This window comes from Ricinus communis, chromosome 8 (assembly GCF_019578655.1).
Source record: "Ricinus communis isolate WT05 ecotype wild-type chromosome 8, ASM1957865v1, whole genome shotgun sequence".
In the NCBI taxonomy this organism is placed as follows: domain Eukaryota; kingdom Viridiplantae; phylum Streptophyta; class Magnoliopsida; order Malpighiales; family Euphorbiaceae; genus Ricinus; species Ricinus communis.
This window is the reverse complement of record NC_063263.1, coordinates 9,395,896-9,423,776: the sequence shown is the minus strand read 5'-3', so window position 1 is coordinate 9,423,776 and position 27,881 is coordinate 9,395,896. Positions and strand designations below refer to the sequence as shown.

Here is a 27,881-nt window from a genome sequence, read left to right as displayed (position 1 = left end):
ACATTTATATACCCATCTATGAAGTAGATCAACTGCTATTCCCTCGATACAAAAATAAATAATATGATAGTAACGACGAATAAAAAAGTTACAAAATATTTTATTAAGTTTTATAAATAACAATAAATATATTTTTTAACTATTTACAATTAAATTATTAAAACTCATAATTTATTTTAGATATGTAATATAATTTTTATAAAATTATCATTTTAGATTTTATAAATTCGATAATAGTGTTTTTAATATAGCTTAAAGAGTTACAGTGATATTATACAGTTGAGGAGGGACATAATAATTTTTCTTTTAAATCTCAATAGAAATTTTAAGTATAAATTAGTCTATTTTATTATCTTAATAAATTAATTTAAAGAAAGTATAAAATACGTATTAAATTAAATTTTAGAGGATTATAATTTATTATTAAAAATTGAGAGATCAATTTGTTTATTTAACATTAGTTCAAGGAATTATAGTAATTTATCCTTTAATTTGTTTTATAATACATATATATTTATTTATTTATTTATTTTAAACTGAGAATTTCATAATATTTTTTTCTTTTATTTATAATCGTGTAAAATAATAATAAACACTTTACTATTACGAGCTAAGAATTTTTTTTTTTTTTGTAAATTAGTCAATTTCGAATTTAATTAAACCTTGCGAGGCGTTTACTCAAATTATAAACTTTACAATTAAAACTCATTAGTTGGAACAGTATAACAATTTATTTGTTCGAGGGAACACAAGAGCTAAATATCAATTTTAAGAACAAGAAAAGAATCATTCAAAAGCAAAGAATGAGAAAAATGATAATTACTAAAAGAATCCTGCAGTTTACTTTTAGCTCAATTTAAACCCTGTAGTTTTTTAGGACTAAATTGAAATATTTATGTACAAGCCCAGTCGTTATTTTTTGTTTTTGTTAATTTTTTTTTTTAAATTACTCCAGGAAAACGAAAAACGACAGCAGTTTGGTGCAGCAGAGCAAATGGCGGGAAAATCCTAACACTCGCTATAGGGTTTTTTTTTTTTTTTTCTCTAACCATTTCTCTCACTATTTTTTTCCGTCAATTTCTCAGAATCCAAACATTACAGGAAAAGCGAAATGCCAACATACAAGATTAGGGGAATCGATGTCGATTTTCCGTACGAGGCCTACGATTGCCAGCTTGTTTACATGGAGAAAGTTATACAGTCTCTCCAAAGCGTGAGTTCACAGACACAACTTCGTTTTTACTCATTTCCTTAAGCTAATGTTCCTATAAATTAAAATTAAAATCTCATATTTTGTTGATTAATGAACTTAATTCCAATAGGCTCAGCACTATATGCATCATTTTCTTTGTCACGAGTGATAAAAAGATAACAATTACCGAATTAGGTTTTGACTTGATATCAATTTAATAATGTACTGAATTGAATTATTATCAATCAACGTTTATGCAACTATTATTACCAATTGAATTATAATCTGAGTATGCTCTATTCACTTGTGTTTTTATTTACGTTGTTGTGGCAGAGATGTAATGCACTTTTGGAGAGTCCAACTGGAACTGGAAAAACTCTGTGTCTTCTTTGTGCTACATTGGCTTGGAGGAAAAGTCTTGGTCCGTTTACTACTGGTAAGATTGAAAGGAATGGCCGGACTGCAGGAAGCAAATCGGATGATACTCCACCATCACCTTCTGAAGGTACTGCTCTTCCTACCATAGTTTATACTTCCCGCACTCATAGCCAACTCCGTCAAGTTGTTCAAGAATTGAAGCGATCCAGCTACAGGTCAGAGTTTATGACCCCCTTGTTTGGAAAGTATAAAAATGCACATTTTGATGTTTTGGTTTAAGTCCTTCACCTTAAAAATACATATCATCTTGAAAGAAATTAAATAATTATAAAAGTGACAATATTCTGCAAGGTTTCAATGATAGAGTTTTTGCAAATGACTTATTCCAGACAAGGCTTCCTCATTCTTCTGCAATTGAGGTTTTCAGTGTTGGATAGAAGTTTAAAGTGATTTTCTTTTCATGGTACATGTTCACTATCATCATGGTTGTGTTAGTGTGGTGTTCCACGTCATCCACAATAGGCTTGTTGTAATTTGTGTATCTATCTTTTCTCCAATGGTGAAAGAACATGGTTTTTTATTAGACGTGGAGATAAAAAGAACTAAATGCAGTCTTAATGGCTCTCCCAAGATATTGCAGTTAATTCTAATAGCTTTTTTTACACCCTGAGTGGCCCAGTGCATTGATCTGTTACTGATTTTATACTTCTAATTTTCTAAAGTTTAGCTAGTTTTGCAGGCCCAAAATGGTAATATTAGGGTCGCGGGAGCAACTGTGCATTCATGATGAAGTCAGTTTACTACGAGGAAAAGCACAAACAAATGCTTGTCATTATGTTTGCAAAAGGAGGGAAAAGCGTCAATGCACTCATTTTGCTCGTGTTTCAGGTACTATAATATGTGCATTCCTTTAAGTGTGTTTAGATGTTATATTTCGTGGACCTTGGTAACATAACAACATAAAAGAGGCCTTTTGTTTTAATCGAATTGAGTCGTCAAGGGTTTGCAAGTTTTTGCTGCCATTGTACAAAAAGAACTTGGATTTCCTTTTAGTGGATGTCATCAAGTTAAATGCCAAGTCAATAAAGACTCATGATGTTTCCTTTTCAAACAAAAGTTCTGGGTAAGGTATTGATGGTGATCTCAGCATAATGATAAAAGTTCCAAATTCAGCCTTTTTAATAGATTTTTGAGCAATTAAAATATCATTGTTGGTTCTAGACTGCAAATTCCAGTTCATTTGCAATGAACATGTCAAGCAGTGGTGCTTAGTATTTATTTGTTTTATATAATGATTATCTCAACTAATCGGACTTTATTTTGTGCTTCCCTGTAGATTATGTGCGGAAAAATCCGCATCTTGGGGATGAACCAGTTGACATAGAGGATTTGGTTAAGATGGGAAGAAGATTTGGGCCGTATGTTCTATTTGTACCATTCTTTCTTTATGCCGTGCTGGTTTTAAAAGTCACTGTTATTGGTATTGTATTTACACTTGCATGCTAATACTTGTAGGTGCCCTTATTATGTATCAAGGGAACTGCACAAGGTGGTCGACATTTTGTTTGCGCCTTATAATTATCTTATTGATCGTAGCTATAGGAAATCTCTTAAAATTGATTGGGACAAGAGTATACTTATATTTGATGAAGCTCACAACCTGGTAAGTTTAAACAGCTAAAAGTTTTCATTTAGAAAAATGGTTTTGCTCTCAAAACTTTTGGGACCACAGATGCTGGTACTCAAAGCCAGCTTCTCTTATTTTAGTGACTACATTATTATCTGATGTCAACTTGTCTCTTGAATTTTATGTGTTACTATGCTCTTACATGATGCAGGAAAGCTTATGTGCGGATGCTGCCTCTTTTGACTTATCTTCTGGACTTCTGACAGCTTGCATATCTGAAGCAAAATCTTGTATTGAGCTTTCTGTAGCAAGGAGGGAAGATTCAAATGATAAATCACGCAATCCAGATAATTTTGCTATTCTTAAAGGTATTTTTAAAGGCATACTCCATGCTTATTATGCTGCAGCCATCTTACTGGCCACGTGTCTGTCTTCTTCCTACAACATGTATTCATGCTTCTTATGACTAAAGTATTCATTTTTTGCAGCGATTCTTCTGAAACTTGAGAAGCGGATAGCTGAAGTGCCTATTGAATCCAAGGACTTAGGATTCACAAGGCCCGGGCCATACATTTATGAACTGCTTGCTGATCTTCATATTACACATGAAACTGCTACTAAGCTCACTGATATAATTGAGGAAGCTGCTCTGCTGCTTGAGGAAGATAAGCAGAACACTGCAAAAGGCACGGTCTGCAGGCTGGAAAGCATGGGCGATATTTTCAAAATAATTTTTAGGGAGAAAAGTAATGCTCATGCAAACTTTTATCGTGTAAGCTTGCTATTCAGTAAGTAGGTCAAAAAATTGTGTGATATATATTTCTATCTTGGACAAACTGTGAATTTTGTGGCTTTCACTATGTAATTTGATTTTGAGAAAAGAACATATTCTAAAATTTTCTGCACAAGTACCTGTAATTAAGGCCGTATCAAAATCAATTACTGGTTTATTGGTCCATACACAGGCTGAATGCATGTGGAATGAGACAGGCTGATTTTTAAAATCCCTTCATGTGTACATGGCATGTAGGAGTAGATGGAGAGCTATATGCTATTCTTATCAAACAGATGCTGCTTCTATTATTTATTTTCTTTTTTGTATATATCATTAATTTGACACTGCTCTGTGTTTATTTTAGGTGCATGTTCAGGAGGTTGAGGCCAGTGCTTCAGACTCCTTAAGAGGTGATTGAAAGACAAAATTATACTGATATTTGAGCCAGAACCCCATCATATTTTGTGCCTTACTATATCATTTCTAAATATGTGTGTTTGACTAACTGTTTATATCAGCCTTGTTTTAAATATTAAGCTTAAAAAAGAAACTTTAAACATTTTATAATGCATCAAATAGTATAGAACTCTTTGCAAATGTTTAGGAAAATTGTTGATTTACCTTTTAGAATAGGAACTTGACTTGTTTTGCCAAAGCACTAAGTATCATAATTCATGAAGTAATGGACTTTAGTGGCCTTGGTGGCAATATATTGGGGAGGCTAGCTATGGTTGTCATGCAGTACAACTAATAAAGCAATAGGGCAATGGCTGTTAAAATGTGTTGAGACTGTTTGTTGAAACGCTCAGCTTAGTTTCTCTAGTTTAACTTGCCTGTGCTATTAATGCTTGTAGTCTGGAAACTTATATGTTCACTTCTATCAAAAGAGTTGAGTAGTTTACAAAGCGACATAGTTGTGTATGAAAATTATTATGCATGAATGGCTAATTTATATGTTTAACTAGGACAGAGGCAGGTCATCATACAATCTCCTTCTCCTCCTTTTCTTATAGCAGAGAGGTGAGAGAGTATTGAAAGTTTTAAAGTTTCAAGAAAATTTGGCACAAGAAAGATAACATGGTGTATTCGGCCAGCAGGCATACTAATACGCCTGGTTCAAATATCTGCCATAAGAAATACAGGATTTCTACCAGCATCTAGAGGTGGAGCTGTAGAATTTTCTGGGTTTTGAAGGATTTCTTTGATATTTAGGGATATTAAATCTCATATTGCTTCATCAGAATCATATTCTGTGATCTCTTGTCCACTCTGAATTTTTTTTTATGGTGAAAAATTGTATCTTGTATAGTTGCTTAACATGAAGAAGTGGAGATGTTATTTAAAGGCCTTAAAGTTGTGCTTGCTTTTATAAGGTTGACTGTTTACATTCACTGTTTTGATGGCAGGTAAGGCATCTAGAACACTCAGTTGGTGGTGTTTTAATCCAGGTGTTGCCATGGAAGAGTTCTCCCGCATGGGTGTTTGTTCTATTATTTTGACATCTGGAACATTATCTCCCATGGATTCATTTGCGCAAGAGTTGAAGTTGTAAGTCTGTGTTGGCAGATTATAATTTCTGATGATGTCAATGACTTTAAGAATTGCTAATATAGAATTTCTTGTCTGGCTGCGTCAGAGATTTTCCTATTCGATTGGAGAACCCTCATGTCATATCCTCAAAACAGATATGGGCTGGTGTTGTGCCAGTTGGTCCATCAGGGCGTTCCTTCAACTCCTCTTATAGAAATCGCGACTCATTAGAGTACAAACAAGAGCTTGGGAATGCTATTGGTATGTCATGCAATTGTGAATAATACTGAAAGTATCTGCATCAGTTATCAGATAATTATGCTCAAATAATTGAATGATACATTTCCTGAATTTTATTTCAGTCAATTTTGCTCGAATTGTACCTGATGGACTGCTGGTATTCTTTCCATCCTACTACCTCTTGGACCAGTGCATTGGGTGCTGGAAGAATGTTGTAAGGCTAAAACTCAATCAGCTGTATCGCAAAATCTGCATGCTTTTACTCTGTATATGTCATGTTTATATATGAGTTTGTTTTTAGACTCATGCAAGCTCGACGACAATATGGGAAAGAATATGCAAACACAAGCAACCTGTTGTAGAACCTAGACAATCTTCACTGTTTCCTTTGGCAATTGAGGTAATTAATACTATGTACTAGTTCAAATTAACCTCCTTTTGCATTTGAGATATTTATCATCATGTTTCATCAGTCGCTTAGATTGCTTATTGGACTTATGCACTTTGACCAGGACTATATGGCTAAGCTGAAGGATACATCAACTTCTGGTGCAGTTTTCTTTGCTGTTTGTCGTGGTAAGGTATGTCTGTGTGTAAACTTTTGAACAACTTCTTTCTGTGGTGCTCACTGCTTAGGCAAGCTTCTGTGTGTTGTGCTGCCTTATGTACAATGAAAGAAATTTGCTTCAATTTTTTTTCCTGTTACTGCTGGAGGTCTTTGAAATTCTTTATGATGCTTATGATGTTCTAAAGATGCATATGTTTTGTAAACACTTGAGGATGCGAGATGTAATCCATCAACTTTGCTTGGAAATAGCATGACATCAAATTTGCTGACTATCTTTAGAGCGCAGGTAGAAGCGCACTAAAGAACCAAAAATCCAATGCATGTGCTATGAATTTTTGTTTATGGATTTGTATCAACAGTTGGCACAAGTTCTTGGTACTGTGAAATTTGAATAGCTTCCGGAAGGGGTTTCTGCCAGTAATAAACATCTAACAAATGTGAATTAAAAAAAAAAAAAAATCAAAGACCATCTTCACTAATGAGTTCAAGTCCATTAAGTCCTCTAGTAGTATTCAGTTACCTTTCATCTACTAGCTCTATAAAGCTTTCAGGGGCATTTTCTATAGTCGAATCATCTCATAGTACCACTATCAGCTGCTAACTGATAAACCAACAGGATATCTGTGCTGTACATTCACTTGTGGGTAGTGAGCCTAATTTAATGTTTTGTTGCTTGATCTTTCCTGAAATATTCCAGAGTCTGGCATTTTGGCTGTTAATACCACTTCTGTTTGCATCAACTTTTAGCTTATTTATTTACTTGAATTATTATCCCAGTTGTTTAGGCTGCTAAGTGATGGCTGATATTATAAATTTTGTCAGGTGAGTGAAGGATTAGATTTTGCTGATCACACTGGACGAGCTGTAATGATCATTGGTATGCCCTTTCCCTCAAGGAACGATCCTAAGGTTTGATCATCTATTCCTTGCACTCACTTTGTACTTTATTTGTTACTTGGAAATGCTATTAGGTTAAATTGCTGAACTGTGCTTTGTTAGTCTAGGAATATCTATCTATCCTTGATCATCGTTTTATTCAGACTATAATGCAATAGTTAGTCGGTCAATAAGACATGTATTATAATATCTGATAGGTGCCATTTAGATGCTTTTTCCTATATTAACTCAGATGTTAGCTGTTTCTCCCTGATTTTAGGTTTTTGTGGGATAAGAAGATTGTCATTTGCATGTTGATTATTCATATGCTTTTAATGTTTTTATTATAAATCATAGCTTCTTTCTAAACATTTGCAATTTTTATCTTTTAACATGAGAAATTTGATGGTAGGATCCGTACTTCTATCTCCTGTCCAAATCAGTCAGATACATGTTCATATAAACATTTTGTTGTTATTGTGATATGGTTGGAGTTTCTTATTCTTAGATGTTACTTCACAAAAATTGGAGTTGGTTTCTGTGACATGGTTGTCCCTCATCAACTATGTCGATCTTTGTAGTAACATTACTACCTTGTAATTCTAGCTATAATCTCTCGTATTTTTCTATGGCAGGTCAGATTGAAACGCGAGTTCTTGGACGAACAGTTGTGCTTGCAAAGGGATGCATACAAGGTAACACGAGATCCTGTTCATGTTACCTTTTGAAGGTTCTATTCCGAAAACTGTTGGTAGTAATTCTAATGATTCAATTTGATGCTGAAGTCACAACTTCTAACTGGAGAAAGTTGGTACACTCAACAAGCATCAAGAGCTGTGAATCAGGCTGTTGGACGTGTAATCCGTCACCGCCATGATTATGGAGCAATTATTTTCTGTGATGAAAGGTTTTTTTTTTTTTCCAAACTCGCATATATTAGTTTTGCCTGATTTCACTTAAACGCGGTTGCATGCCTAACCTTCAAATTTGCTACTGTTGTAGTTATTTTTTTTGAAGTTGTTGCTGATTTTAAAATGTGATTTAGCCTTTGACTAAATTGGACTTGGTGGTCAAAATTTCGTTGCTATAAATAATGTTTATTAGTATCATTATGATTTAGTTAATTTTGTGCTTTTCAAAAGAATGGTCTTCTTAGTGGTGCTTGCTTCAACTTCTGCTCATTAACAGGTTTGCACATTCAAATTCCCAGTCCCAAATATCACTTTGGATACAACCTCATATCAAGGTATAGAGTATAGGTTTTGGAGTTCCAGTTTTGGTTTACAAAGTTTCTATGTATTCTTATTACTGCTTTTTCAGTGCCACTCCAAATTTGGCGATGTGGTTTTTACATTGAGCCGCTTTTTCCGAGATGGCCCTACAAAACTTAAGACAATAAAAATTGAAGACATGGGTAATATATTTTCTTTCTAAATAATATTACATGTTCCTTCTTCTTATGCTTTTTTTTGAAAAAAAATTTCTGAAAGATTTAAATTATATCATCTCTGTTGAATCTGTTTAATATTACTTGGCAATTCTTGTTTGGCTCTGATGATATGCTGTACCCTCCCTTAACTTACTGCAAAAGACTGAATCTAGATGTGAAAAAGAAGTAGCGCCGATGACTCTACTCCGTGAAAATTATTCCTATACAGTGGAAAATTTTCATTTTGTTTTTCTGTTTGATCAAGTCCCTTGGCCTTTTTTTCTTTATGACTACAATTTATGTTGTGACTTATGGTGATATCTTTGCGTAGAAAATGTGAGAGAGATGAAAACTACACAGCCTATTGACAAATTTTACCTGGACGGTTTTCTTTCGACGGTAAATTCTTAAGTTCAGTGCATGTGCTCATACTTTTGTTTTGTCATGCTTTAGGAATTTTCTCTTCATGGATTTCTGCTGATCATATGTATTTGCAGCCCACGCCACAAGATCAGAGTCCCGGTGTGAAATTGTCTTCTTCTTTACTTAAAGTTAGAGGAGGCAAGGAATCAAAGCAACTGCAGGAGGTTCTTCCAGCCAATCGGTCATCTCTCACTACTTTCAAGGAAAATCATGATTTCAAACCGAAATTTTCAAGTGGTCTAATCCATAAAGAGAAAATATTGCTAATTTCTGGGAGGAAAGATATACAATGTGAAAATCACGAGATAATTGATTTGACTGAAAAATCTATATTGGATGAAATGCCAAGCAGGGAGAACTTGTTGGTACCATATTCTGCAAAGAAGCGTAGAGGACTCAACTCCAAGCATGATATAATGGGACAGATTGCAAATAGTCAAGAGCATGCATCTAGTTCCAAGAGGTCAGATTTATATTAGTCTGTATTCCCCTTCTAGCTCAGTGATGAAACCAGAAAATCCAAAGATCTTCTTATTTCAAAAACAGGCAAAATGCGCAAGTTGTTTCAGCATTGCCCTCCAATGATCGTGGCATTACACGGAAGGTTGACACTGAGTTGCTTACTCAGAAAAGTAAAGGCGTTCAGACCACTTTGGTACCTTGTAGTGATGAGGAAAAAAGAGGATCTGCATTCCTGATTCAGGTGAAATGTTTTTTGGTTATTGACAATTTGCGATTCTCCATTATTTGCTTAGACATATTTAGCTGTCAGGAAGAGAATTGTCATCTGGCCTGTTTCTAACAGAAACACTGGCTGTTTGACATGTTACATCAGGCAGTGGTTCTTATATTGGTATTAACTGCACTTGCCATTGTTAGATTTTAAATAGTTGGTGGTTTGGAGATACTGATATGCTTGCAGCTCTTAATTCTTATGCAAATCTTAAAGCTGTTTCTTTTAGTTTTTTTCCTCCTTCCTAAAGTTGATCAAAGACATGTCAAGTGGACAGTTACCTTATCCCCAAACTAAGCTTTAATTTTTCTTTGAATTGGAAGACAGGCCAGACGAGAACACATATTTTATTTCACTTTTTTTGTGGAAGAAGGGGAAGCAGAAAGGGAATGATTGGTAGTGACTAAGTACAATAGCAAAATCTCTGATACATATGTGGTACAAGTTATTAGAATTTGTTTGATTTAACTGTAAGGTTGCTCCTTTGTGACCGGAAGGTCATGGTTCTACTAAACAGTCGCTGAAAAAGGCTGCTTCCTTTGCTCTTGAATAGTGAATATTTTCATGCACTAGGATACCCATTTTTTATTGAAGTTGTATGGTCATTGCCTTTTAACGTTACAAGTCCCCTCCCACAACACTAGGTTTACCTGCCTTCTTAACAGGCTTCTGTAGAGATGTAGTTTTTCCCTATATCCCTTTGTTTGAGCTGCTATTTCTGCTCATTGTTTCGTTGTGTTCTGTATTTAAGTTAGAAATCTAGATAAATCATTTTGACTGTTTATATGTTTACAATTTATAAACTTTATGCCCCACAGGTCAAAGAGAAACTCACAGCAGCAGAATACAAAGAATTTGTGGGCTTTATGAAGGCGCTGAAGTCGAAAGCCATGCAGATAGGCAGTGTTCTAGAATCTATTGTGAAATTATTTTCTGGACCAGATAGGTTTCCTCTTCTTAGAAGGTAATAAATGCTACCTTCATCTTTTATAGGAATTTCCGACTTGCCTGTAGATCTAAAATGCTTGAAAGTTACATTCTGGTCTTAGTTTTTGCACTTTATCTGTGTTTCATGCTATGATGATCTTGTAATTCTGACTGATATCATTGACTGCATAAGGATGGTACTCCAGAAGTTAATTTTGTGAAAACTTGCTGCACCTATTGCAGCCTCTAACCGCAGTGTCCAATTATGGTTTTCTTGGCATATAACTTGACATGTAGAGAAAACTTTGTTGTTGCCTTTCTCTTGCAATACCAGCATGGCTTGTGGCGGTGGGATGTTAACCTTGCACTTCGTAGAAATTGCTGGTCTGTTAAATCTAGATGTTTGTGCTGGAAGATGTTTTCGGAAATTGAAACTACTTAATGTTTTATTACTATTTCTTTACTGAATAAGGATATTAGTTCGTCAATCTATCGAAGGACGGGAGGTTCTGATTAATGATCTAGTTTTGTCTTCTAGCAGAAAGTCATGTTTATAGTCCAATTTTGCTTGACAGAAGAATTCAAATTGAAGCAAATATATTGCTATTCTATACTTTACCTTGTTACCACCTCATCAGAAAACTAGATACATTGGCAATATTTATTCCTGTTAATGCTCCTCAAATTTCTTCTTTCTTCCTTCCCTTGCTTTTAATGGAAAGACCTCAGTTCTTTGTTTATTCTGGAACGAAGTTATGTGTCCATTTATGAGTCTCATTATCCTGAAAAGAATCAAATTCTGCAAGAAAAAGAGAATAAGTCTAGATGCAAGAAAAATTATGTTCAGTTGTTAATGATTAGAAAGGTTGGTGTTGAATGTTTTATTTGAATATGCCTCTTATGTGTTACTATCTATTGCAATCCACATTGGTAGTTATCTTTGTTGTTCTAGTTTAATAAGCTATCGCTTACATGTTAATCAGTATTGGGCCACAACCTATTTTGAATTTTGAGATTTTAAAGCAAATCAATTAATTGTTGTTCTGATGTTCCATTTCTATCATACAGTTGCTTCATGCAGCATAAGGAGAGCTTTTTGTGCTCTCTCTCTCTCTCTCTCTCTCTCTCTTTCTCTCTCTCTCTCTCCATGCATTAACTTTTCACTGATATTTGAAATAGATCCTTAATTGCTAGCTGCTGTGGATACCAGATCTCACTCTCTTTTATATTTTAACAGATTCAAGGATTATATTCCTGCAAAATATCATTCTTTATACGAGCATTATCTTGAAGCAACTGACAGAAGACTTGATCACCAAAGTAAGAACTCTATGCTTGTAGTAGACTTATGCTATGTTTGGTTGTAATCCATTAAAGAATTCATTTTTTTTGAGAAAAATACATGAGATAAAATAAAATGGAAATGATAAAATTGAAGGAGATATTTTGGTGCTATGGAATATATTGACAAACTAATGTGAAATTCATTTGAAAATTCTAACTATTTTGTTAGAATTTAATTTAGCTATAACCAATTCCACATAAATTTAAATATGTAGAATTCTAAATTAACTTTTGCTACGTGTAAAGCACATAAACTTTAGATTTACAAATGAATTCCATAAATTTTATGAATTTCAACCAAACACTATATTATAGTCACTTGGTGTGGTATTTTTTTATTCTGTGTACATCTTACAGTATGCAATTGAATTGATTTCTTGGGTGATATTTTATATTCTTAGATGTGTACTCTGGAAAGTATAGAAATATACTATGAGATAATCAAGATGATTACTGTGCTCAACTATTGTCAGCAATTTGACCTTATTATGTTTTGTTTTTTGGAATTTATGGTGGGTTCTAAAAATGTTGATTTGCAAAATACATGAAGAGGCAGTCTCTTTGGCCGAGTTCTTCATGAGAAACTAGATTAATGTTCTTTTGAGGAATAGTAATGGCTGATTATTGCAAGATTATTTACAAGTAGATGAGCAAGAAATTAAGATGAATTTTAGATGCTACAAGTTCAGATTGAAGATTAATTCAGGCACTCAGAAGATATGATAAACTATAATACAACTTTTTGTGGATACCATGTGTCTGGCGTGGGGTTTAGTCGATCTTATGTCCGACTCTCACCAAGCAATCAAAATGGATTTGGTAGATGTTGTCATTGATGCCTTCGTGCGTGCATGTTTATGCACTGTATGATTAGTAAAATGGGCATGTTTACTAGTTCTTTTCATACCCAAAGTTATATAATGTCTTGCGTGGTTTTTCTTCTGGGAGAGGGAGGCTTTAGGATGTAGGTAGAGGGATTTTTTCTTTTCCTGTGCGTCATATTCTCGAGCCTAGAAATTTTTGTTTGTTATTTAATTCTTGATGTTTGATCTCTGTTTAAAAAGAGTTAAGTTTTCAGTTTCATGTGTACGATGCAGCATAAATTTACGGAGGAACTGTATAACTTCATTACCTAAAAGCGCCCATTTAAGTCAAGATGGTGCAGTACTCTTTGTCTGGCTGTGGTAAAACTTCTAAGTAATTGTTTCTTTCTGATTTATAGGTACATTGATTTTTTGCCTGGATATTTGATTGTCTAATTGTTTATTTATGTTCCAGAAATCTCAACTTGGAAGGCCATTGGCACGCTGCACTGCTCCATGGGATCAGGAAACATAAGGCACCAGTATATGAGAAAGGATATTTGGCGTAAAATGTAAACGAACCTATGCTGAGAGATAGAGTCGAGTATAGCACCTGTAAATTGTAATTGTGACTGCGAGAGACTAAATGTGAAGATGGTCTCAATCATTGCTTCCTGGTTCTCATGGTGCAAGAGAATTGGGGTTATCTTTTGTCATAGATTGGAGTCGGAAGTTATTTACTGTACATAATTTTGAAGGACCCTTTGGAATGAAGGTGCAATTGTATCAATGATATCTTTCCTGATTATAGAAACTGTCTTGAGCCCTTTATGATTTCTTGTTTGTGTAGGTGCACTCAAATGAAGTTTTATTAGAATGTTAAAGAAGCAGGGGATTTTGACCATTTCCAATTTCTATAATCTGTTTTCAATCAAAAGCAGCAGAAGGGCAATTACATCTTTTAGCAATAATATTTAGATTGATACTTCCATTTTCTATATATTCATCTTATAGAATCTACCCTAATCTTCCACGATATCTTGAAATTTTAAATTGGAAATTAGAAATTCTGAAAGTCTTAAACCATTGGCTGAAAGGATAATTTCGTTTCAAGTAAGCCATATCCATAGTGAATCAGTTAATCACCGGGGAACAAGCAACCGACATGGCCACTCTCAACATCCGCAATCTCTCACCAAAAACCACAAAATTACAAATCTCAAATCATAAACAAAGTATTTTTGGTCTTGAAAATTACTGATCCACATATAAAAATTACATTATGCATGTGAGCCCTAAAGTGAATAAGGCCAAAAGCAGTTTAATACCAACCCTTATTCTTTCCCAATTCTTTTCTTTTCGTTTTTTTAAATCTTTATTTTACCCAAATTCATAACCAAAACCTTACGTAACATTCCTCAATTTCCTCTTCCTCTCTCTTCGAGAACTATTCCTCCGTGGTCTCGCCGGAACATCATCAGAACGTTGACGCAGACCAACGATAAGATCAACAAAAGCACTTAATATGAACTTGTGTGACTTCTTCTCATTTAAATTCAAGTAACAGAATAAAAGTTCTTGCATGAAATCCCAATTTACCTTTCCATCTTCTTGCAATCTTGCTTCCACCATTTCTTGCATTGACCGCCTGAAATCGTTAGAAGGACTCCTTGAATACGTCTTTACCGCGATGTAGTCATCAGAGAATTTGGTGTTAACGTTCTTTATATAATCAGTATTGATATTGCTAGAACTTCTTGTTGAAGTCGATCTCGATCCCCCTTCATCGGAGGTGGAGGTGGTGGTAATAGTTGTAGTGGTCAGGCTCAATCGGGCCTCTTCGATGAGTGAGCTGGACGAAGCGGCTGCCACGAAGAACCTGTGGGACCCACAAAGATGAGGTGGCGGCTCGACGAACCTCGGGGAATCGAATAAAATCCCTCCTGCAGGACTTGGAACTTGGTGGCGATAATCTTCCGATTCTTGTCCATCCTCTCTGTGTCCTTCAACTTTGTTCTTCTGATGGCTATTATGATCTTCATCATCATTTTTGATATAGAGAGACTTAAAATTCTCTAAGAGGAAGCGATCAATATCGGAGAGGGTGGCAGCTGGACCATCTCGATGATCATGATCATCATTGTCCCGGCTACGATCAAAGGCAAAAGAGGGAGTCTTAGGGTGTTTGCAGCCTGATAATATCCATTTCCTAGAAGGGTTTTTAGGATTTTTTACCTTGGAGAGGTATTCTTGAAGGGACTTCTTTAGTTTTGTTGGCATTTTGTCTCTGAATGAACTTGTGTTTTCTACTTTCACATGGCTAAAACAGTGGACTTATATATATACATACATATGAAGTGAGGGGACCTTTTTTTTTCTTTTTTTCTTCTCCTTTTTAATGGAAGATATGGAGAGAGGACAGTTAAGATATATATAAGGTAGTGATGCTTTAAATTATGCGTTTCTTCAATCTATTTAGTAACATAAATTTGGTGAAAAAGAAAAAGAAAAAAAAAAAACAGAAAAGATATGACTTGTGTATTTAGTGCTGTTCAAATTTTACCCTTTTTGATTTTTAGAAATTTGTTTTTGGTTTGTTGACTTATGATATAGATGCGTGATCATGGCATGGATACCCTTCGAGGCCGTTAATTAGAAGATATAGAGAAAACAGTGATTTGTTCTTAATTAATATTTAATGAATTTGAATTAATTAAATGCCTACATATGGTAATAAAATCTAGCTAGTTTTGTTGATCTCATTTTGGAAAATATTTATTTACTTTCTCTTGTTGTATATTTTCTCTTATTGTATATTTCATATATATGCATTTATCAATATCGTAAAATTATTATATATACATAAATATTTATTGTTTAAACATAATTATTCGTAATAAATATGAATTATTTGATTTATGAGAAATAAAATAATAACGCATAATTGTATATACTATAGTGATTTAATAAGAGTTTTCTTTTTTTCTTCTTTTTTTCTTCTCTATTCTATTAGTTTCAAGAAGATATATTAAAAGTAAAATCAATTAAGAAATAGAATCTTGTAAATGAATCTCAACCCTTTGCTTTTGCGTTTGTCTGCACTAATGTGCAATGCACCAAATCTACCAACCCAATGAAAAAGAGATGTAACTTTAAAAACAAAAAAGTGAATGAACAAAATTTATTTTTTAAATAATTTTATTCATTTACTCATTTATTTAATAAAACATTCATTAAAGCCCATAACAGAGTATTTTTATTTTGAAAAAAGTATAAAGGAATGCTTTGTGGTTATGAATTTTTGTGCGATTTTTTTTAAGATAAAAAAGTATTTTATGATTTAAATTTTTATATTATTACTACCTAACAAATTAATATTTTTAAATTTTTATGATTTAATATTATTATAATTTTTATTTTTAATAATTAAATTATTTTATAGGTGATTTACCATCAAATCAACTATCTTATTTTAAAAATAATTTCATTTTATTCTTTATATATATATATATATATATATATATATTAATTTTATCTAATATGAATTCAAAATAATTAGTTATATGCTAAATTATTTAATAAATAATTTTATTATTAAAAATAAGTATTATATAAATCATAAAAATCTAAATATATTAGTTAGTAAGAAAGTAAAAATATAAAAAATTTAAATCATAAGGTACTTTTTTATCATAAAAGAATCACAATCTCTTAAATAAACGTCAAACCACATAACACTTTACTTTTTTCTTTATTATTTATGACACATAATAAAAATGACAAGCGGTTGAAAACTATAGTTTATCCTTTCAATGTAAAAGGCAAGATAAGCTTGTAAATTAGGGAGATAATCATGCTTTTATGTTAACGATGGCTACATATGATTCTTATAATACTCAATTCTATTGTTAATATAATTCAACAATCTTTAGGGGAAAAAAAATATTTACAGTTGTCACGTTACCCTTTTTTATATATATATTTTTAATTATTTATAAATAAGAGAAACTGAAATCTAAAATTTATGCCAAATTGAGATTTGCACCTACAATTAAATTAGCCTTATATAAGTTTAACTAAGAAGGTGCTTTTGATATAAGACGTATGCATTCATTTCTCATTAAAAAAACAAATAATAATAATAATAATAATAATAATAATAATAAAACAGTATTAAGTTGTTGGGCTATGACCCAAAAAATAAAATCATAATAGAGACTGAAATAGCTTGTAATTAACTATTCTTGGGAGGAATGAAGTCACAATTGTTTACTTAAAGGTTTTATTATTTTATTAGTTTATTTATAAACAAATAAGATTAAATGAAATTGAGATTTTAAATGCATGAAATTTGATGATTGGGGGAGACTTGGTTTATGCCTTTTGGGAGGGTGGTAAGGCATGAGGCACCAAAAAAAAGGGTCCCAATTATCATGAAATCATGCTTCTTGTCATCATCATGCCAAAAGCATGTTTTGATGATTACGAAATCGTCCTCCAAATTTCCAATTCAACATATAAATATATTTCCTTTTGAGGGTTAAATCAATTAAACATTTTTTTTTAATATGTAAAATACATGATATCTATCAAAACGTACCCTGCCCAAAAATTCCCAAAAGAACACACAGTCGGACCGTATCAACTGAAGACTTTGCAGCTGCACAAGAGTCTCTGAGATAGCCTTATAAGTAATGGAAGAGACAATAATTGTCGGAGTTAGTGCCTCCATTCTAATGCTTTAAAAGAGAGTTGACACATGAAAAATAATAATAACAGCAAAATGCAATTAGATTAGAGTAATAAGACTCAAATCAAAACCATTGTTTTGGATATAGAATTAATTTGAGTGACAATGCCATTTTTCATTGTTTATATATCACCAGCACTTCACTTTCTTGAATTGGTTGCATTGATATGTGCCTCGAAAAGAAATGGTGTGATTACTGCAGATGAAAAATATTTTTCACCTACTTTTGAAAATGGGTCTAATTTATTATTTCTTCAATTTGGTTTCATATAAGATACAGTTAAAAATCAATTTAAGCTACACTAATAGTAGCTGTTTAGGGGAGAAGGGGGGCCGTAACGAATTTAATCTGAATAAAAAATTATATATAAAAATAATATATAATTTTGAACTTGGTTTGGATTTTGAATAAGTCTACCAACTATTAAATTGAGTTCAAGATTGGTTTCACAATGATTTGTAATTATTTGGGTAATAGACTTGGTCGACAGCAGCCTAGGATGAAAAGCTAACTAAAACGTCTGTAAGTTCATTTCTAGGACGACACCAATATGAAACGCATTGACAGCAAATTGTCCTTGGAGATACTTGAGATTCTCATATTCATTTGAATTTTTCTTGTCTTTGTTATGCATGCCTCAATGACATCCTGCATTGGACCAAAAAAGTTTCAGCAATTAAATGATCCAAGACATTATATGTTAGGTTTTGTTGCTAGCCAAGGTTAGCCAAATGAGTAGCATATATAATCTTGCATATATTGGCCAATGACAATGCCTTTTGTAGGCTTACCCACATTGCTTGGAAGTTAAAATCTATAGAGTGGACCTGCATTTATAGTTGGCACCAGATAACAAAGACAATCACGGAGCCATGCGGTAAGCACAAAGCGAACTATTCTTTCGCCTTTTACTAAAGAATACCGTGTGCTTGCCGCCTATAGTGGCATACGCTGATTTTTGGAAGGGCTGCTTTTTTTAGAGCTCGTCCTTTACCAATTCTAGTTTAAGTTTTGCATCCAAAGTACAATCAAAATATTATATGATTGTTATATTACGTCTGTTCAATCTGTTGTGCAAAATGCCCAAAATAATGAACTGGTAAGTAAATGGTTTCATATGCAACTGAGACAATCTGTAAATTTTTTTATTTCTTTTAAAATTAGCCATGCTTTTATCTATTTAAACAGTCAACAGATCGAAATCTTGTAGAAAATGCAGGCAAGTATAAAATGGAATTTGAGTTTCCTTTCTCGGCCGTTTGTGTTCTTCAGAGTTTTGAAATGTGTCATTACTTCACTCTTTTTAAGGCTATTGGGTCTCTCAGGAGTCGTTCATGTGTTGCTCTGCTGCCTGGGTCTGCCGTACACTACCAAATTTCTAGTTGAATATTTTAACAAGCTACTGGAAACTCAAGTTACTGTATGTCAGGCTAAAACAGTAGAAATAAATAACAAACAAATGCCTAATTTACTTAGACTTTTTAGTTTTGATCATAGGATGTATTTATTCATATGACAGAAATTGATCCAAAATGATTGGTTTGAAAATTCGATTATGTGCTCTACCAAAAGAATAATAGAATTCAACGGATGCGGATTGGTTTCCAGAAATTGAACGCTAACCAAAATTTAGCACTGCAACGTCACCGCCTAAATAGCAAACAAATGCCTAATTTGCTTACCCGACTGACAATTATATTCCAAAGAATAGTTGATGATATGCTAACTAATTAAAATGGACAAAAAAAAAAGTTGACCAGAAAGCTTCACTAAAAACTCTGGAGTACAGAATGTCAGTAGTGCAAAGAGGGGGGAAGCTAGAACTGAAATATTAGGCTAGAGCAGTCCCACATTGAGTGCAGAGAACAATAAGAATCCTAGACGCCTGCTATAGAAGGCTAGTGTTACACAGCTAAGAAAGCATCTTTGCGCTTGGGGCAATGACGCAGCTAGTGAGGTTCTAACCGAGGCGCGTCTATTGCTGGTTGAAAACTATTTCCAAACCCCCTCTTAGGCCTAGGTCCTGCTTAGGCCTTCGAGAATTTCTGGAAGGGCTCCCCTCGGGGTAAAGCCTTGCAAATTTCAGTTCAAAATTAGCCTTTTAAGTTTAAGAACATCAAAAGTGCTTTAAAAGTATTTTTTTTTTAAAAAATCGTTCCTGTTCTAAGTTGCATGTTATTTACCGGACAGTATCGCTCTGTTTATGTGAAATTAAAGTGCTACTTTTATTAATAGTAAATATAATTCAAAAAAAATGCACAGAGAATTATGTAAATTAATCATAAGCTCTTTATTATTGAAACTCTTATTCTGTATCTTTTTTAAAGAAAAAAGATAACTTATTCTATAGCTATTTAAAACCTAAAAATTATCTAAATAAAGCTAACGATGTCCATATATGTCCAACCACCAATAGAAGAGTGGTAATTTCATCTTTTATTTATTGGTTCTTATTTTTAATATCTTTTTATAAAAAAGGTGAATATCATTAAACTGGAAAATTATCAGCAATATAATCCCATACATGAGAAGGGACCTCGCCTCCTCAATCAGTATCTAAAGCCAAAGGCCCCTTGAGCAGCCCTATTCCTTTTGTTTGTTTGTTTGTTTGTTTGTTTTTTTTTTTTTGTTTCTTGCAATTAATTTTTGAAGTTTAGGGGGTTTCATTTGAGGTCACTGTCCTTCTACAAGGTACTTGTTTTTTATCTATATTATTTATTATTTAGTATAACTGAATCTTCTTTCAATTTTATTTATTCTTTAAATTGATCGAGCTTGAATTATTTTACGTTGAAATATATGTGATAGGCAGGATGACTAAGGTTTGTGCATTCTGTATACATTCTTTTTGGCATTCTTGACTAAATTTCCAAATAGAAATAGTTATAAAATAAAGAGCACATCCCATATCCTTCTAACAATTGAATAAATTCCTGGTCCAAGAAAATTCACAGTTTTACACTTGATAATTAGGAATAGGAATTATAGATAGTATCAGATTTTACTTAGTCTGCTAGCTTGTACACTGCTTGAATGACAAGGCATGGGTAAGAGTTTATGAAGTATTATTCCATGTGCAGGGAAGTTAAACAAATGAAGGGCATGTATCCTTTCGCGTATTCTTTTCATGACAAGACCTTTTGAGGACTGGGTTTTAGCCTAAAGACTATTTTTAAGTAGTGGTTGCTCAGAAAACTGATAAAATCTAAGTATAGTAAAGAAATTGTGAAGCCAATTCCAATATGAATTGTTCTGTATGAAAGCATGGCAAAGACGCAAGAATTTGTAGGGCTAATACAACTTTTGCAGAAGAAAGAATTAGAAACTGGTACAATACAATTGCTAAGTAATGCTATGCATAAAATGATTCAACCCACATCGGTTTAAATCTCGAACCCATTATTTAAACCTGCATATAATAATTGAATGCAATGAGAAGGAAAAAAATACGGAGCCATGCAGTAAGCACAAAGCGAACTATTCTTTCGCCTTTTACTAAAGAATACCGTGTGCGTGCTGCTTATAGTGGCATACGCTTATTTTTGGAAGGGTAACTCTCAATAGAGATGACCCTCTACCAATCGAAGTTTAATCTTATATAATTTGATGGGATTTTCGAAATTCTTGCACTGCTGGTTTGCGGCTGCTCTTTGAGCGGTTTGACGGATGGTTTTAGATTAAAATAACAAAAATTCATTTAAATTCGAATTGATACTGATTCCATGAAATTCGGTTTTGGATTAAGAAAATAAAAATTCATTTAAATTCAAATTCATCCAAATCCAATAATTTTATAAAAAATTTTATTTTGGGATATATAGTATTACTTTAATTCTTGTTTTAGTTTTTAGACTGCACCCATCTATGAGTTTAATTTCTTTTTCTTTTTTCTTATTCTTATTAATAAAAAAAATTCAACTTTTTAACCATAAAACTTCTTTCATCACTTCATCATATTTTATTCTTTCAAATTTTCAACCACAATTCGGAATCTGCATCATTTTCATAGTATCACAAAGTTCGTTGTTAGCATGTTTACTTTTCTGTTTGATTGATTTTTTATGATTATTCAAAATTTTATTTTTTTACTCATTTATTTAATGGTTTTTGTCCAACCAACAATTGAAACCAGAATCCAAATTGCTTTGGTTGGTTTAAAGAAATTTTAATGTTGCTTGATTTGATTAGGAGTTCAAATGTGTTAAAATCGACTTGTATTAATTTGACTAGAAATATTTGCTCAAATCAAATCATAAATATTCTTAATAATGACTATGTAATTCAATTTTTAAACAAGAGGTACTCAAGTGTTACTATGTTCAAAACTCAGGGAGCCAGCCCTAATTTGCTTCAAGAATTTATTTTAGGCTAAAGTGGTTACAAATAAAAATAGCTCTACCCAGTCAATTAAAATTTTAAGAAAATAGTTACCACTTTTTAAAATGTCCCACCAATCATTCATTATTGAATTTAACTCTTTCTAGTCCGACCAATGATAGGTATTCTTAGAAAAATAAATAAATAAGTTGACTACTCTAAATTGATAACACTTTTTAGAAATTGTTCAGAATTGGTAAAATTTTATTATACGCAAGAACTGAAAAAGTAAAGCATGAAAATCAGATGGAAATAACACTTGAACCAAAACAAAGTCAGATGAATTTGCTGATAAGACTTTGCATAAAAAATACTTCAGTTTACCTTAACTAATCCATGCAAAGTTGAAGCAGCAGCATGAAAATTAGATGGGAATAAAATCCATCCTACTACCCATTTTCTTGGAATAACTTTTCCTGATACAACAAAGAGATGAATGAAAAAGTTTGACAAATTAGTTACTCCTTGCATAAAACTAAAACCAAATCAGAGGAAAACAATATTTTGTAGCTCTCAAACATGAAATTTCACCTTTAAGTTTTCACCCTAGGAGATACAATTTGTTGTATGGTTGGAATATGGTCTTCCGAACATAAGAGTAACTCAAATTGTAGTTCAGTGAGTCAAAAAGGCTCCACTTAGTACAATGCATTAAAGTTGATATAGGAACATACTTAAGACCCACACCGAAAGAGGATAATAAAAGGAAATGGATGCACATGTACAAATGAGAAGCCAATGGTTTTGGAAAACATACTTACCTGGACGGGGTCAATGGGTGATCAAAAAGGCCTATGGCCTAGGTTAGTGACCTCCATTGCACTGAGGAGGGGTGCTAGCCTAAGGTCTCCCCAAGTTGGGAGAGCCTACGTCGTAATTTGTGGCAGTGGGGGCCTGCGTTCGCGCGGCCCCTCTCAATTCTTGTTAAAGTTTTGTTGTGCAGGACTTGAGATCGTACATGGGTATGCGTTTCCTGATCTATTTAAGATTCCTTACCTGAAAGGAAAGAGAAAATCCTTGATCTCTGTAAAACGTATGTTATTTTGTTTTAAAGGCAAGATTTGTGCTGTTAAATAAAAAATTTTTAAAAAAATTAGAATATGTTTTCTAAAAAAATTATATTATTATGACTTTCATTTTTTATTTTTTAAAATCTTTTTCAAAAAGTATATCTATATATTATTTTAAATTTATAATATCATGAATTTAGTTTTTATTTTAAAATTTTTAGATTTTTTCAGAAGAAATAACGAAAATATATCTAAAAAATATTAAAATCTTATTTATTTGACTTCTATTATTATGAATTTATCTTTTATAATTTCGTCCAAGAAAAATATTAAAAATATATCTATAAGAGATCGAAATAGTATTATTTTACTATTTATTTTAATTTGTATTACTATGAGATCTACTAAATAAAGTAGATCTATTATTTTTATTTTATATTTGTATGTTTGAAATTAATAAATTGAAAGATATTATATTTTTTTATAATAATTAGTATGCTTTAATGACATAAAAATATATATTTTAAAAAATATATCATAATATATCAAATGCAGTTTAAAATATACGAAGATATAATTAAAATAAAATTAAAAATTATATTAATTTTTTTTAATAAAATATAAAAAATACTACAATGCAGTTAAAAGAATTATTTTAAAAATAATTATAAATAAAATTCTTGAAAAAGAAAACGTAAAAACAAAGGACCATAAAAACAAAAATTGCTGCGCGCTTTTCCCTAATTCTATAAAAGTGCCTAAAACAATTTCCCTATAAAATACAGGTTTGGCCACCATTAAAGGTGGTACGGATGCTTTGACTAAATTTTATTTATATTAAATATGTACACTCTATGTAAAGAAAAATCATATGCATGTATTATCTTTAAGAAATTATATATAAATATTTTATATTTTAATATAATATAATTATTTAATATTAATAAATATATATTCATTACTGGTCAATTTGATATAGGCAAAATACATATTTAGATACTCAAATTTTAATTATTAATTTAATCTAACAAATACTAAAAATTACTTATACATTTTTTATTTTTTATTTAATATAATAAATATATTAACTTTATTTCATAATCACATAAAAGCACGTATCTATGATACATATAAAGAATTAAATAAAATTATATATAAAAAAATATTTAAATATAAATTTAGTCATTTCATATATAATTAAAAGGCAAGAATTTTTCAGCAGATGCCCTTTTGTTTAATGTAGCAGTATGGTCTTAGCTAATTAATTTCCAAATCATCATGATGATTTGTCCTTCTCCAAATCATATAGAAAGGAGATGCCTTAAAAATCTAGATCAAACGTCTACATTCGAGTAAAAATATATCTTCCTTAAAATTAAAATTAAAATTAAAAACCTGTCAAATTCAGGAGGATTTATATAAATTTATCCAGTTAATTGGGCAAATTATGGTCTTAGAAAATCAATACATAATCAGTTTTTGTTCTTCTGATTAAATGAGAAAGATTTTTTGGTGGAAGTTCTTATTTCATACGCCTGATTGTTTTCTTAGCCCCTTGAAACACTGAAGAAATGGATCTCGACCACATGATTCTAAAAAGCTGTAGCTTTGGATCATTTTAATAGCTATTACAAAATAGAATCACTGTAAACGCTGTGAATCCTTTTTTAAAAAATTAATCAGAAATTGCAAATCCAATAATTAAGTATATATATATATATATAAACAGAGCTCCTTAAGTGTCACCTGTTTGTATCTTTAATCGCAGCTTTCAGATAGTTGCATTTCTTGTGTTCATTGCATATGGTTTTTAAATGGATTGATGGGACTCACAGCATAACTTTAACATGTGTACATTCCAGCAACTTTTGGAAATAATGGTTTAGTTGCATCATAACTTTAACATCTGTTTGTCAATTAGCTGATTGACTTTAGTTGAGTTACCACACGATCAATGAATTATGTGTGTAACCTTCTGTGTTTGCACATAAAATGGAGAATATATTCCCATGTGTTAATGAAATAATGTATCACATGACACATGTAAATGTAATCTAGTCGTGTTGCAAATTCAACAGACGTGCTTTTTTGAGCAATAAAATGCTAGGTTTGCTTAATTAGTTTCCAGTAAAAAAATAAGCGTAGGAAGTAAAGAGCGCATCAAATACCCTTTTATAAGTTGAATAGATCTCTGTGGCAGCAAACAATTGAGAGAAGTATTGAAACATCTGTAACTCTGTAGCAAATATACCCACACTTCTTCTCCCTTAGAAACAACGCATTGTACATGCTTTACCTTGTCTTCTAATAATTTCCAGTCTTTTCATATACAACAAATGGAACAAGTTCAAGGTTTGTTTTACGTTCAATTTCCTTATTTTGATTTATCAATTTGAACAGCAATGAGCAGCTTCATAATTTATCCTCCCAATGAGAAAGAGAAGAGAAAAGAGTCGTGTTGTATTCATTGCCTTTAACCCACATCGGAGTCTTATCAGAAAATAAAGGCAAAGACGAACTATAAAGTAGGAAATGAGTTAACTTTCAAAGCATACCTTTCTCGGCCTTTTGGCTAAGATCAAGTGTAGTATCTAAAGCCAAAGGCCCCTTGAGCAGCCCTATTCCTTTTGTTTGTTTGTTTGTTTGTTTTTTTTTTTTTTTTTGTTTCTTGCAATTAATTTTTGAAGTTTAGGGGGTTTCATTTGAGGTCACTGTCCTTCTACAAGGTACTTGTTTTTTATCTATATTATTTATTATTTAGTATAACTGAATCTTCTTTCAATTTTATTTATTCTTTAAATTGATCGAGCTTGAATTATTTTACGTTGAAATATATGTGATAGGCAGGATGACTAAGGTTTGTGCATTCTGTATACATTCTTTTTGTATATTATGACATCAAACACATGTTTAAGAGAAAAAAATTAAGATAAAACAATGGATCTACAAGTTCTAGGACAAATTTTCAAAAATCTTTTAATTTCCAGGTCTTAATTGGAAGTTTCTCAATGATGATTTCAAATCAGGATGCTATTCTAAAAAGAAAGAAAGGCCTTTAACAACTAATTTTTAACTCATTTACATTGTTTTTGTGAACATGTTGGAGCCTTTAGATTTCTCTAATTTAGTCAATTAAATTGCTTTGCATATATAAAGCGTGTAGTCCTATTTATTTAGTACGGGAATGAAATTCTTCTAAATTGTTGATGGATTTTTCTGCCAATAGAAATATATATTTCAAGCAGTAAGAGGAATTTTAATCAGCTAGGTTTTCCTTTGGAAATACTGTTTTCTTTTTGCTTAATTTTACTCGAAATTTGAACATGCATATTTGAATATAGTGATGTAGCTTTTTTGTAAAAGTAATATACATTAGACGATAATGAGATTACAAATAGGTAATATGATAATTCAGTTTTTCACATAAAAAGAAGAAATCTATTGAACAAGAAAAATCCCTCTACAAAGTCCTAACAATATGGTCCTCCAATGATATCCGGATGGTAACTCAAATTATAGCACTAAGTCTCACTTCGTTGTATATACACAACCAGTGTTTTGTTAATGGTCACCACATTAAAAGAGTTTCTGTTTAGAGGAACATCACTTTAGTTCCACATTGAAAGGGGGTGAGAAAAGGATATGCAAACATGTATACAAATAAGGAGGTGATAGCAATGATAAACATACTTACCTGGACGGGGTCAATGGGTGATCAAGAAAGCCTATGGCCTAGGTTAGTGGCCTCCATTGCACTTGGGAGGGGTGCTAGCCTAAGGTCTCCCCAAGCTGGGAGAGCTTACGTCGTAATTTGTGGCAGTGGGGGCCTACGTTCGCGCGGCCCCTCTCAATTCCTGTTAAAGTTTTGATGTGTCGTACCTTGGGATCTTTGAAATAAAAAGGTTTCTTGCATGAAATACGATAAACCTCACAAAGAAAGGTGAATTCCTTCAGCTCTGTATAATGTATGTTATTTCTTTTAATGGTTCTGCAAAATGCGTTTTGTGAGTATGGCTGATTGACTTTAGTGGAGTTACCATCTAAAATGAAACAAGACATAGTTTAGGAGCTGAACGTCTTTCCATGAATACGCGTGTAGCCTTCTGTGTTTGAACATAAAATGATGGAGAATACAGTCTCATGTCTTGATGAAATAATAAATCAATGTGGTTATAGAAATGAATAACATGTGCTTTCTAGTCTTTTTTGCCATATGCAAGGATGTTATAGAAATGAATAACATGTGCTTTTACTTCTTTTTATTTTCTCATCAAGAATTTATGATACAATAAATGGTTTGTGGGAACAAGTTTTGGGCTAAAGACCTATCTAAGTCGTAGTTGCTCGAGCTCTTCTGTTGCATATGATTATCAAATGCCACTATCCAGTTTGTTTCCTAGTGACTATGTTGATCTTTTAGCACATGGAGAAACCAAAAATTGGAAAGTATTTAATATGTAATAGTCGTAATTTATCATAAAATGAACTCAACAAAGAGAAAATCAAACCTACTTAAAACTAATAAAATTTGAGCACAACAAAGAAGTTGTCAAGCCGAATCCAACATGAATTAATATGTGTTAGGCATGGCAAGACGCAATAATTTATAGGGTTAATAGAAATTTTGAAGAAAAAGAAGTAAAATCTAGTACAATACAATTTATACCATTTATATATGCCGCAACCCACATGGGTTTAAAGCTAGAACCCAGTAGTTGAACCTGCATATAATTATTGGAGGCAATGAGGATAAGAAATTCATGGAGCCATGCAGTAAGCACAAAGCGAACTATTCTTTCGCCTTTTACTAAAGAATACCGTGTGCGTGCTGCTTATAGTGGCATACGCTTATTTTTGGAAGGGTAACTCTCAATAGAGATGACCCTCTACCAATCGAA

General features: G+C 32.3%; 2 protein-coding genes, 6 non-coding genes and 1 pseudogene across 9 annotated transcripts; 8 read left to right on the top strand and 1 right to left on the bottom strand.

Moving 5' to 3' along the window:
* The first annotated feature begins 751 nt into the window (after nucleotides 1-751).
* Nucleotides 752-13,682, top strand: LOC8277233 (regulator of telomere elongation helicase 1 homolog). 2 transcript variants are annotated; one of them, XM_002528154.4, is made up of 25 exons: nucleotides 752-1,213; nucleotides 1,526-1,785; nucleotides 2,310-2,458; nucleotides 2,907-2,988; nucleotides 3,086-3,233; nucleotides 3,409-3,565; nucleotides 3,686-3,969; nucleotides 4,337-4,382; nucleotides 5,379-5,520; nucleotides 5,609-5,763; nucleotides 5,865-5,956; nucleotides 6,044-6,142; nucleotides 6,255-6,323; nucleotides 7,133-7,219; nucleotides 7,822-7,881; nucleotides 7,972-8,093; nucleotides 8,375-8,432; nucleotides 8,507-8,600; nucleotides 8,947-9,014; nucleotides 9,113-9,501; nucleotides 9,585-9,741; nucleotides 10,590-10,735; nucleotides 11,936-12,018; nucleotides 13,140-13,226; nucleotides 13,321-13,682. In XM_002528154.4, the coding sequence occupies exons 1-24, from the start codon at nucleotides 1,112-1,114 to the stop codon at nucleotides 13,142-13,144; spliced, it is 3,054 nt and encodes a 1,017-aa protein (XP_002528200.3). In that variant the 5' UTR covers nucleotides 752-1,111; the 3' UTR covers nucleotides 13,145-13,226; nucleotides 13,321-13,682. The 2 variants fall into 2 exon arrangements, with proteins under 2 accessions (XP_002528200.3, XP_048234099.1); XM_048378142.1 differs by lacking the exon at nucleotides 752-1,213 and having other exon boundaries at nucleotides 1,668-1,785; nucleotides 2,298-2,458.
* Nucleotides 13,683-14,072: 390 nt separating this feature from the next.
* LOC8277235 (transcription repressor OFP14) lies at nucleotides 14,073-15,298 on the bottom strand. Its single transcript, XM_002528155.4, has one exon. It carries the CDS (start codon nucleotides 15,123-15,125, stop codon nucleotides 14,250-14,252), a length of 876 nt encoding a protein of 291 aa, XP_002528201.1. The 5' UTR covers nucleotides 15,126-15,298; the 3' UTR covers nucleotides 14,073-14,249.
* A 3,166-nt stretch (nucleotides 15,299-18,464) lies between these two features.
* LOC112536311 lies at nucleotides 18,465-18,580 on the top strand. Its single transcript, XR_003080355.1, has one exon. It is a non-coding gene; the product is annotated as a U5 spliceosomal RNA (small nuclear RNA).
* A 938-nt stretch (nucleotides 18,581-19,518) lies between these two features.
* On the top strand, nucleotides 19,519-19,669 carry LOC112536308. Its single transcript, XR_003080352.1, has one exon. It is a non-coding gene; the product is annotated as a U4 spliceosomal RNA (small nuclear RNA).
* Nucleotides 19,670-21,048: 1,379 nt separating this feature from the next.
* LOC112536312 lies at nucleotides 21,049-21,164 on the top strand. Its single transcript, XR_003080356.1, has one exon. It is a non-coding gene; the product is annotated as a U5 spliceosomal RNA (small nuclear RNA).
* Nucleotides 21,165-22,726: 1,562 nt separating this feature from the next.
* Nucleotides 22,727-22,888, top strand: LOC112536304. The gene has a single exon (XR_003080348.1). It is a non-coding gene; the product is annotated as a U1 spliceosomal RNA (small nuclear RNA).
* Nucleotides 22,889-25,534: 2,646 nt separating this feature from the next.
* On the top strand, nucleotides 25,535-25,638 carry LOC112536307 (annotated as a pseudogene).
* Nucleotides 25,639-26,669: 1,031 nt separating this feature from the next.
* On the top strand, nucleotides 26,670-26,831 carry LOC125371030. Its single transcript, XR_007217195.1, has one exon. It is a non-coding gene; the product is annotated as a U1 spliceosomal RNA (small nuclear RNA).
* Nucleotides 26,832-27,747: 916 nt separating this feature from the next.
* Nucleotides 27,748-27,863, top strand: LOC112537378. The gene has a single exon (XR_003081214.1). It is a non-coding gene; the product is annotated as a U5 spliceosomal RNA (small nuclear RNA).
* The last annotated feature ends 18 nt before the right edge of the window (nucleotides 27,864-27,881 follow it).